The following is a 12,013-nucleotide window of genomic DNA, read 5'->3' as shown; positions in this document are numbered from 1 at the left end:
CATTACTTTTGCATGGCGAGGCAAGCGCTTCCTCTCTGCCTTTGTGTGTCTCCCTCAATGCCTCTCCCTTGGGTTACAGTTCAGCCTCTGAATGTATTTGGTGGGAGCAACTTAGCCAAAAGAATTCTCCCCCAAAGTGTTAATGTGTCTCCAAAATACACCACAGTTCTCATGTAACAATACCTGTCCGACAAAAGACTTGTGTTTGTCTAGACATATGTGATGAAACATGTAGTGGACATTTTCCTCTTACTTTCTTTAATACAGGTAGTACCTCATAAATAGATGACATGTGCGCTTTGTGATAATGTTTGTGTAATTGATATTAAATACATGCCAATTCTCTTCATCTCTGTCATTTTGTTCTCCCCACAGTCGAGTCTCACAAAGTTTGCTGAAAGCCTGCAGGAGATGATCAACTATCACACGGTATGCATTCACTGCCATGTTAAACCCGGATGTGTTGTCCTTATGACCCCATTTGCAGCTGGTTGATGACACATCTCAGCTGTGCCGACAGTCTGGAAGAGCTCTTTAACTGTCAGAGTTTTTATTGACTGCCCAGAAGGACAGCAGCAGACTACAAGACAGAGACACTGGTTCTGTGAGAGGATGACTAGGAGTTGAAAGGAATTGCTCTATAGAGAATTAGCATTACTGTAAACATTTGCAAACTTTGGCTTACGTACAATATGGTAAGACGCCTAAAACCCCCTCCTTTGATACATTTCTTATGTTAGAAGCATAGCAATGAAATCAATTCCCTGCCTCCCATATTGTGGAATCTGGGGTATCTGTTGGAATGAATCATGTGCTACCGAGGTAAACATGTCCGTGGTAAAAAATGTTACAATGTGGTTGTCACCCTGGAGACACAGGAAGAATCATAATAGGCTTCAGTCAGACTTTTCTGTTCAGTTTCATGTGTTCTCCACGGTCCAACCACTAGATATTTGACGGTAAATAACCATGGCTCCTTATTGATGAGGGACGTTATCCTCTCACGTCCCTCATCACGCTCTCCAAGGAGCCTGGTAGCACAGATCTAATGATGTGGACGTTCTTTCCCAGAGTCCCCTTGGTAGTCCCCTTGGTAGTCTCTTCAGTTGTCAGTCTCTGGTGACACTGACATTCAGAAATGCAAACACAACTTTGTTTGTCCTCTCATTAAGACTCCCATGATGACAGAGATGAGGCACAGGCCGAGCTAGAGGCGCTTGTTCTATAGATGAAGTGTTTTGCTTGATCTCCCTTGTCATGTCTTGTTTCTTTTACGTTTGCATAACATGTTCAGAGTGCATACCACTGTGTGCGACATGTTTGGTAGAACAAACAACCGAGCCAGGGGTGCCGCTACTGAGGTTTGACCTTTTGAAGTCTTTAGGCACGGGAACTTTACCTGCTATTAATATGAATCCCTAAAATGGTTTGGGTTCACAAACTGGAATATGATTGAACAGACAAACTAAAATTAATTGTCTTGATGAAGCCACACTTCTACTAAATTGTTAAAAAGCCTTTTCTGCATATCTGCCATTGATGTTATCATTGCTACTGCCACAACTACGTATATGATTGTGTGATGCAAAATAAGTTCGAGGGACTTTTATTTGGATATATTTATGTTATGAATTGATCCGTTAATGACAGAAAATTCATCAGCTACTGTTTTAAACATGGGTTATTGTTGAAGTCATTTTTAAAGCCAAAATGCCAAACATTTGGTGTTTGAAACTTTCCTAAGAACAAAGTGAAAAAATGGATTAAATCAGATCGTTGAATGTGTAGCATATCAATTAGAGGTTTGGGCTAGTTTGGTTCAGGTTTCGTTTAATTTGGTTTTACAGACAGTGTTGGTTCCACCTTAAATTCAGACTGTAACGTTCCCAGATTAAATGAGATACAGATCTATTTGGACGAATATACCAAAAACCTGCAGCGTTGGCAGTCTACCCTGACTCAACAGGGATGTCTTTCTTCATCAAATCTTATTAGCTTCCTTTGCTGGACCCTTAAAGCCCCCGGCAGCCACAATGCCGGCCTGGGACTGTTACTCAACAATGGAAACTGCGGTCGCATCAGCTGACTGTCGGATAGGTTTTTGCCGCTCAGCGATCTTTCAGCACATGATTCACTCAAACACAGAGCTCAATCTGTTTTCACTCGGAGCCTCTCCCAGCCACACTGCTCATATTGTCTTGTCTGGCTGTGAAATCACTTCAGTGTTCAGGGTTGTTGTTTGGCCTTTTGCTTGGTAGCCCATTTTTAGGAGGCATGCAGGTCAATGAGACTATGACTCACTGGCAAAAATAAGCGAGTCGGGTCAATTCTCGTGTTTTTGTTTTTATGAGGGGAATGTACACACACAGCTTGTTTGCGTATATTTAGCTGCCTAATTGCAACCTGCAGTGTTACAAAACCCCCCTAAACAGGGGTGCCATATGCTGACTTGCAAAACACCCAAAGGGCCTGGAGAGTGAAATACAGTTATCAGCTCTTTCCTGGTTTCCTAGAAGAAGATGTTTAATGCTGGAACTGTTCAACTATAGAGAAGCTTTTTAGCAAAGCATAAGCATTTACCGTTTCCTTCTTTCCTTCCTCACAGATATTATTCGATCAGGCCCAGAGATCAATCAAGATCCAGCTTCAGACATTTATCAAAGAGTGAGTATTCATTGAATAAAGATGGACAAGGCTGGTTATATCTCTGAGCAATCTGAGCCTTTGAAGAATGCCTAATCTCTCTGTCTAATCTCTCCGTCATAACAAGCTGCTGCACTTTTAGACTTTTACTATATGTAAATAAACATTGATTGATTGATACTCATGCTTGTATTCAGATCAACTTAAAAAACTGGAGTTAATATTCTTCAAACCCATCTAAAACCTGGAGAAAATATTTACTAGCTATTGAATAGAGAAAGCCCTTTCTGGAAATTCTGAAAATAAAGCAGAAGCTGGGGGGATGTCACATATCTGATGGACAGATGATCAAGACAGGGCATGCAAGTCATTTAAGTACATATAACAATATTTTCTATATAATATCTCCCCGTTTAAAACCTTCTGATACAGAACTGAATTCCAGACTGCTTGTATAAGTGCATTAAGCAGTGGGGCCTTTCAGTTCATTTCATTATGAGGATTAGCTGTTTTTACCCCTGGCAAACCGAAGCTTAACACCCACATCAGCAGCACCCATGCTTCTCAAAGAAAGCTGGGATACATGTTCTATCATAATGACTCGCTACCGTGCAGCTCTTAAACATGAATCCCATTTAAAAACATTGAAAATACAACATTTAAAAAACGTTGTCCTCCTCTTCAAGTCACCTACACGGACTCAGCACAAGACCTGGGTCAAATAGTTTTAGCAAACAATTTGGTTTGTTTTAACCTTCCTGGAGTTCCAGCTGACCAAGACATGAAATCACCTTTAACCTTTGTGTGTTCCTGTTGCCGGACCATGGTGCTGTTGCTTCACATCCAGAGATAGCTTTGCTTCCTCTTACATTTCAACTTTTCCCCTTACAACATTGTTGACAACGTAGAGACATGTCCAATTTGACCCTAGTCAGGGGGTAAATAAAAAAACCTTAAAACGTTATCCTTAAATTGTATGTAAATGCTGTTGCACCAGTGTAATAGTTGTGAAACCATCTATTTTCACCCAGCTCAATTAAAGACATATTTTTAGTGCTCAAAATGAGTGATCAGCAGCGATAAAAATACATTTGTAAAACATTTTTTCTCACATCCATATATAATAAGTTTTAATTCATTTTACAGCTGCCTGTTTGCCTAACTTAAATCCCCCTGCTCTCAACTAATCAATACTTAAACAATATTTTAATTGAATGTATTTGTCTTAATAATCCTCTGTCCCCCTGCATTTCTTTGACAGTGACCTACGTAAATTTAAAGAAGCCAAGAAGCAATTCGATAAAGTGAGCGAGGAAAAGGAGGCGGCGCTGATCAAGAACGCTCAGGCTCCCCGCAACAAGCAACATGAGGTGGAGGAGGCCACCAACATCCTCACCGCCACGCGCAAGTGCTTCCGACACATCGTCCTCGACTACGTCTTACAGGTACAGAAACTCATCTCGGGGTTTAAATTGAAGCACTCTTTAAAGGAGAGGTAATGAACAACATCTGCAAACGAGGTCACATTGTTTTAAGAGAAAAGTGTCAGGAGTCCCGTGTTGCACAAAATCTGTGGAAGAAAAAAAGGCCAGCTAAGCAGAGTCGTGTACAATATTCCTCTGCGTACCATTGCCAACAAAGATCTGGATATTGAATTTATATGCCGAGTCAGGTTAAAAAAACGCTGACACAGAGAGGAATGAACAGCAGCTGTGTTCGCTTCTGTTAAATCTAAAGTGAAACACAGAATCTCATCCACCTGTCAGGTTCCAGTTAACCACATCACAGTCCATTTGGATCAAAAAACAGTAGCAGCAGACCCGGGAGCAGCTGTTGAATTAGTAGCAGCGTCGACCAGAAGTGTAAACAGTAACCTGATAGTACATAGTTAGACTGTAAAGTTTTTTTTTAACGATAATAAGAAGAGAATTTGCTACATTTTATTGAACTATTTGTAAATAGAAATGGTATCAGAATGAGATAAGACACTCATTCATAAAAAGGTTGCTTTTTCAGAGGTTTTATCATCTGTGTAGTGTAAAATAACTGTCAGGGATTAAATCTTAAATGCTGCATATCTCCTTTTATGAAAATATGTTCCTTCTAGTGCTTACAATTCTCAATCAGTGTACGTCTTGTACCTTTTTTTTTTTGTCAAAGCCAAACAGATGTCTTGTGCTCTGACCTTTTGCCATAAAAACCTCTCATTAATTGAATGCATCGGCCGAGCCCTCTGCATCTCGTCTTGGCCACAGCAGCAGCACTGATGAATGCTTCGTGCTCTCTGATAAAGCAGCTGCCAGCCCTGTTATTGAATCTCACTCCAAAGAAACAGACAATGCTCTATGGACACAGTCCTTTTTAAAATTAGATTTAGAAAAGAAACCCAAAAGCTGGTTGAAAATAGGTTTGGCAGTCTGCCCCAGCAGCCCACTGCGTAATCACTCTCCAATCAAATGAAGCCTGGCTGTGAGAAATTAGTCAAGTTTTTTTATGTTGCGTGTTAGTCATGTTAATCTATAAGCCCAGCAGCTAGCACAGCTGATTTAAATTGGTCTCCTTTAAAGTTTCACTTTTGGGTTGTGCTGTCAGCACTTTTTAAATACTGCTAACTTCTGCAGCTCTGCTTTCAGGAAACATTTCAGACGGATTTGACTTTAACATTTGTTCTTCTTTTTAGATTGTATGTGTGGCATTTTTGCTTAATTATACAGCGCATAGTTTCCAGTGACATGCAAGATGGTAGAGGGAGAAGAACATATATGTGAGAGGTTGTAAGCTAGATTTCATGACATTTTAAAAATGGAGCATTTCTCTTTACTCTACTGGGCCACGTAGAGCTAGATCATACAATGCTGACCTTTAAACATTGGGCTGACTTTATTGAATGTTGGTCAAGCCTAAAAGAAAAACACATCTAAATGTAATGAATGATTTGAAAACGCATCAGGCAGTAAAGCAGATAATACAGCCGTCTGACTTCATGCAGCTGTAACTTGACACCCCTGACATACGAACCATTAATACCATACACAGAAAAGCAGAAGCAGAAGCAGAAGTTAACACCCAGTAGAGAAAATGGGAGTTGTTAATCTACAAAATGTAATTAACAGGAAATTGCCCAATAATTCAAAATGTAAGCCTTCATGATTTACAACCATTTACCAACAAATTGCTCATAAATGTAGCTTGTGTAGGTTGACACCATAATGAACTTTGCTGTTTTAACAACCATCATTTATAGGTGTCATTCCAGTCAAAACTACTAATTGACTAATTGACTGTAATCAAAAGAAGGAGGGGGCTTGTAAAGTGTTGATGCATCCTCCCCTGGGTATATGTTACATCTGTGTATAAACACCAAGTGTGGTTAGGGTTGTCAAGGAAAATGGCCTCACAATCTACATCGGAAACCATATTGATGGCCACAACAAGGATTTCAACTTTTGTTCATCACATTTTGAAGCTGCTATAACCACAATAAAATAAAAACAATTAGACCCAAGTTAATCTGTAAGCATGAGACTGTTTTTCAGAAGCTTCCCCACGTTCTATAGTAGCTGTATGCATGCACCATGCCCAGGCAATGACTCTACTCTCGCGCAGTCTTTAGTATCCCATCAGTCAAAATTAAGCTAACTAGCTCACTGGCTGTACTTACAAGCTGACATAATTGATCTCCACTCTGAGACATTAACCTAAGATAACTCCTCCAGACAGATGAGCAGCACAGAGCTAATTAGCTGCAGATGAAGAGGAGTATGCTTCAAACACACAAGCAGAGAGGGAGACGGGAGGCCATGATAAATGCAGCAGGATACTGTTAATGATATGCGAGACAGGCTACCACAGCATCCCTGAGTTAACACGGGACATGGAGCTCCTCCTAGTGTCGGTACGAGGAACTACGGTCCAGGAAAGCTTGGGGGAATTTTTTCTGCTTCAGTTCAACTCATTTCATGCTCGTCTACTCTCTTTAATTTGTCCTTTTCTCTGGAAGTTCTTTTTTTTATCTGAAGTCTCACCTCATTTCCCCTTGTGTCTTATGCTCTTTCTATGTGTTCTTCTTTGATATCGTCACTGTTGATTACGTTTTATTTCCTTAGTTTGGTGTTGATGTTGTACATGTTGAGTTTCATCATAAATATGAAATCCTTTCTACTTCTTACAGTTCTATTTTTGTTCCTTACAGATCAACGTGCTACAATCAAAAAGAAGATCAGAAATCCTGAAATCAGTGAGTATACTTTTCTTACTTAAATGATTTATGCAGCATCCCTTCCGGCTCTCTTAATATTCACAGTTTTCTCTCCACAGATGTTGTCCTTTATGTATGCCCACCTGACGTTCTTCCATCAAGGATATGACCTCTTCAGTGAACTACAACCTCTGATGAAACAGCTTGGAGGACAGGTACTGTACAGGCAACAGCACTGCATACACACACACACACACACACACACACACACACACACACACACACACACACACACACACACCACACCACACACCACACCACACCACACCACACACACACACACACACACACACACACACACACACACACACACACACACACACACACACACACGCACACACACGCACACACACCCACACACAGATAGATGCATATGTATCCGTTAAGTGCTCACAATTTAGTTTGCCTTTTCCCCTTTATTTTAATTAAACAATTTGTTTAAATCCAAACATTAACTTAGTCTGGGACATCCGGCACTTGCAATGTTATTATAACATTCTGTATAAACTTTTGCAACATAAGCAAACGTTAGTCTATTTCAAGCAGAGGAGCGGAATAATTGTTAGCTAAGTTTACATACCAGTGCCGTGTCAAGGGTAAACACTTGTTATTATCTAGACAAAGACAATGTTGTTTATAACCTAAAACGTGTTCATGTTCAAGGTTTATTAAGAGCTTAAAGTTAGTGTTTCAAGTGCGGACTTTGAAATGTGACTTTATCCATCTTCTGAGTTTGTACACGGTGGGTTTTCACTTTCATCATTAGGAAGCAGTACAATTGCACTTTGACCTCCAGACGCACTCTTCCTTTGTATTTGTGTTCCTACCCTCTCAGTGTGGGTTTACTGCTATCTTTTCGCCAACTGATACTTTAGCTCTGCGAGTGTTTGTGTGCATCCTCTGATAAACCGAGCCTTCCCTCTGAGCCAGAGGATGGCCCGAATGTGACTTTAAGATGATTATCACAGTTGAGCTGCTCTTACAGTGGGTAGGAATGAGGAAGAAAGCAAGGGGGCTGGAAAAGTATTTTTCTCACAGTCAGTCGCATTGACTGTCAGCTGAGCAAACACAGCAAATAAACCTCAGATTGATTTTGGAGGTTTGGGAATATAATCTCTGAGACTTGAGCAGTAGAAGAACTGGAGGAGAGAAACATGTTTCACAAAACTGGGTGAAAGACAAAGGAAGAAAGGAGACCAGCCACAGAGAGCTGGAGAGGAGCAGAAGATTAGAGGGCACTTCTTAAGAGAAAAGTGTAGCTTTGAAACATGTTTTTGTGACGGTTGAACCAACAACAAATTGAAGAAGGAAACAAACAGTATTTTTAATTTGAGAAACAGAAACATTTGGGAGCCAGATCTGAAGAGGTGGGACAGTGGTCCCCTACATTGGATCAGAGGAAAGAGGGATATCTACCCTTCATGTTCTGGAGTTAGAACCATCTGACGGTTGGACGATCCAGAAATTGACAGACAGAACCAAAGAGTGCTGGGAGAAGAACATCGGGAGGAGAGCACCCACTTTGAAAGCAGATTGTAGGAAGGGATAAGAGGCGGAATGTAATCTTCTCAAAGGAAAAGTGATTGAAGTGGAATGGAGAGGCATGGACTGTAAGCCTGCCACACTCAAAACACAGCGAGGATTGTGTGAAGAAAAAGGAAGAGTGCAAAAGAAAACGGATCGTGCAAGGAGAGAGGGAATGAGAGATGCAGCTGTATATAAATGCGTTGTGGGGATCGTAAGCCTGTCGCACTGAATTTGGAATAGTGCAAAACTTAAAGGAGAGGAAGAATAGAGGCCGAGCTGTGGGAAGCAGTGACGAGAGGATCGTGGATTATTTCTTTTCTGCCCTCCATCATGAAGCTGAAGAAAGTGGAGAGGCTGTGCAGGGAGGTGTGGAGGAGCTGTCAACAGGTCTGAAAATATGACTCGATGCCTGTAGTCAACGAGAAAGAGATCAAGGGCGGGGAAATTAGCATTAGAGATCAACAATGGCTACTACTGTACGTTTTGGTCTTAATTTCAAAGTATGGTGAGAGGCTTGAAGTAAAATACAAATAAAGCTGGTTTTCTACCCCAGCTTGGTGTAAATGTAGTTGCATTGCATGATATTTCTGCAATGTGTTTATGCTTGGGAACTGTAAGCCAACTTCAAAAATAAGTAAATGAAATGATTATAAATATAAAGGTAAGAAATGGTGGCCAGAAAATTAAAGTGAATTCAGTTTTTGAAGTTACACATAGTAATGTAGTTGCAGAAAACCAAAAGTAAGTGTTTGTGCTTGTTTGGGAATTAGTAACAAAGCTAGTATAAAGAGCAAGACAAAAAAAAGTCAAAAGAGAAAGAAATAAGTAAAGACTAATCGATCAAGAAAGTGACAGTAATAACAAGACACATGGAAATATTATCAATCAAAATCCTGTCTTAGATAAAAACAAAAACGGCTGGAGATCCTTTAAGGAGGTTTTTGAATGACCAATTCATGATTCATGTAAAATGTGCCACTTGTTCCATTGTAGCTTTTGGAAACAGCTGGACTTTGTCTAAATATAAACTAATCTGCTGATTGCATCGTTCCATGACACAAAGCTTCAGGATTGTACATGTGTTGAGTGAACATATTCATTCAAAAGGATGTTTTGTATCTTTTCCATGAATCATGCAGCTTGTCAGCATGGGGTAACATGTCGGGACAGATCTGAGCAATGTGACCCGAATTCTTCCGTGTGGTCTGTAGGAGACAAACAGAGTGAGACATCTGAGGCAATTGTCTCCGCTGACATTGTCACTGGGGGCTGCATAGTAAGATAGATAAGACGTTAGAGGTGATACTGTCACAAATATGTGGAGACACAAGCCCACACACCTGCCTTTGTAGATACAGTAAATCAGATAGATGTTGTCACAATGGGACGGGTAAAACATTTCCCATCTGATGTTATCAGCCTCTCGCACTGACGTCCACCCATTTCCTGTCCACAGAAAACAAAAGATTTGGCTCCCACAAATTATTTTCTGAAATTATTTGATTACAGCATTTTTGTCATATTTTCTATATTTTGTGATAGAAAAAACATTGAAAGCAGAATAATAATAATAATAATAATAATAATAATAATAATAATAATAATAATAATAATGCAAAAAATATAGGTTTCAAAATCTTAAAAGGCTTTTGCAGCACCAGAAAGGAAATACAATTCCACCCTCTTCCAGCTCATTTTGCCCACTGACTTCTCTGTTATCCATTAGCATGAATTGCCATTTAGCTGGAAGTTGTGGTACAGTATCTAGTGTCTATAAATCTACAGCAGGCATTTAAAGCATATAAGGAACAAAGCGTAGCTGTAGTAAACATGCAACATCCCGCCTTTAACAAGCAGATAATGAATCTTTTGTGTTTAAGCCACTAGTCACGATGCTTAAGGTCAGATTGCAGCCACAGACTATCAAGAGATTTAGAGTAGAAATTCACTGCTTTAAGGCAAAACAACACATTTTCACCACTATGACCTCCACCAGTTCATTTAAGTCTTTTTTTAGATGTGTTGCCTTCTTCCCAAAAGATGCTTTGTACTCCTCTGGTCTACACTCGATGGTTACTCGAGGAGAATCAATCATGCCCCATCCAATTTCACACATGATGAAGCCTCCACAGCACGGTCCATTTTGTTTAGAGAAGGCCTGTCTTCTCTCGCTGTGGCCTCTGGAAAAGTTATTTATCTGCTGGAATCAATCGTGCTCTCACAAATGAAAAGGGGAATGAAGTGTTGGTGCACACACACTTATATACACACCTTTCAAATGGAGACGGAAGAGAACGCTTTCATTGTAATGTCCCCGTGTTAGATTGTACGACCTTTACACGTACTGCTTTCTCTGTGATTGTATGGAGGGATAAATCAGCAAAAATTAGACGTTCATACTTTGCCCTGAAAAAAGAAGAAATGTAACGTGAAGGCATCAAAGCAAAACATCTTGACCATATTGATGTTGGAATATGTTTTTTGTTGTGTACGTATGCGTTATCTTTGGATTCATTCACCAATGTAGAATATACATTTAAAAAATAAAAAGGAAAACATTTGCATTTATGGTGAGCGTGACTAATCAGATGTTCTGTCTCTTGCAGTTGGACCTGCTGGTGGTGGATGCTGCCAAAGAGAAGAGGGACATGGAGCAGAAACACTCCACCATCCAGCAAAAGGTACACACAATATGTTCCCACCTTCACTTTTACACAAAACCCACTAAGCACATGGAAACTAAACAGTATTCACACTATTAGCACTTTGCACAACCTGCAACCAAACATTATTTTAATTTGATCTGAATATTATTTGATGCATCCATTTGTTTGGTTTATAAAACGGTGAAAGATATTGAACAATGTTTCACAGAGGAGTAAAGAAACCAGAACATATTAATAATTAGGAAGCTGGAATTACTCCAACTGATACATTGATTATATTAAGAGTTGTCCATTATTCTAATAGTTAGCAGCTAATCCATTACATTGTGCACCTCCCACACAATACAACATCATTTATATTGCATAATATGCAACATCATGCATAGGCGCACAATTGTGAATCATAAATGACAATGTTATCCTCCTTTCCTCTGCCTAGCAACCTGAAAAACATGCAAACAAAAACACACACACTGACACAACAGAGTGTGCTCAACAGGGCCAGGCTACTCTGGGCCTGGATTTGTCTTGCATGTTTACAGACCTTATGACTGTGATCCCACAAAGCCTTGGTCATTGCACTCGGGCCTCCTCCCATTCAAAGTGAACCCACAGCACTGTGCTGTGAACATGCGGCAGGATTTAGCTTCTAGTGCTCCTTCTTAACTCCAGTGACCGCTCCTCTGCACTGAGCTCTCTGTGAACACTATGCTCAGATATTACAAGCCTCTGGTACAGTAAAGGTCTCGGGGTGAAAGCATTCAAAGTACATTTTGCTAGGTTCATTTACATTCTGAAGACATATAAATTATTTGTATTTGAAAGAAACATTACTTGTACAATTATTTGCCTAAGGGGGCATTCACATACAAAAGCTCAATAGATCAATTTCAGCCATTCACTGTTCGCTTGTCATGTG

At 40.0% G+C, this 12,013-nt stretch overlaps 1 protein-coding gene across 2 annotated transcripts in view; it reads left to right on the top strand.

Moving 5' to 3' along the window:
- acap2b (ArfGAP with coiled-coil, ankyrin repeat and PH domains 2b) overlaps window positions 1-12,013 on the top strand; it is a 53,538-nt gene that overhangs the window by 22,869 nt on the left and 18,656 nt on the right. For both annotated transcript variants that reach the window (XM_071202882.1, XM_034082057.2), the window contains exons 4-9: window positions 376-429; window positions 2,606-2,664; window positions 3,905-4,088; window positions 6,836-6,880; window positions 6,961-7,056; window positions 11,035-11,109. In XM_071202882.1, coding sequence (XP_071058983.1) covers window positions 376-429; window positions 2,606-2,664; window positions 3,905-4,088; window positions 6,836-6,880; window positions 6,961-7,056; window positions 11,035-11,109 — 513 coding nt within the window. The remainder of the gene's footprint in view (window positions 1-375; window positions 430-2,605; window positions 2,665-3,904; window positions 4,089-6,835; window positions 6,881-6,960; window positions 7,057-11,034; window positions 11,110-12,013) is intronic.

This window comes from Pseudochaenichthys georgianus, chromosome 4, assembly GCF_902827115.2.
Source record: "Pseudochaenichthys georgianus chromosome 4, fPseGeo1.2, whole genome shotgun sequence".
Taxonomy (NCBI): domain Eukaryota; kingdom Metazoa; phylum Chordata; class Actinopteri; order Perciformes; family Channichthyidae; genus Pseudochaenichthys; species Pseudochaenichthys georgianus.
The sequence above is the reverse complement of the archived record's forward strand: the minus strand, read 5'-3'. Positions and strand labels throughout refer to the sequence as shown.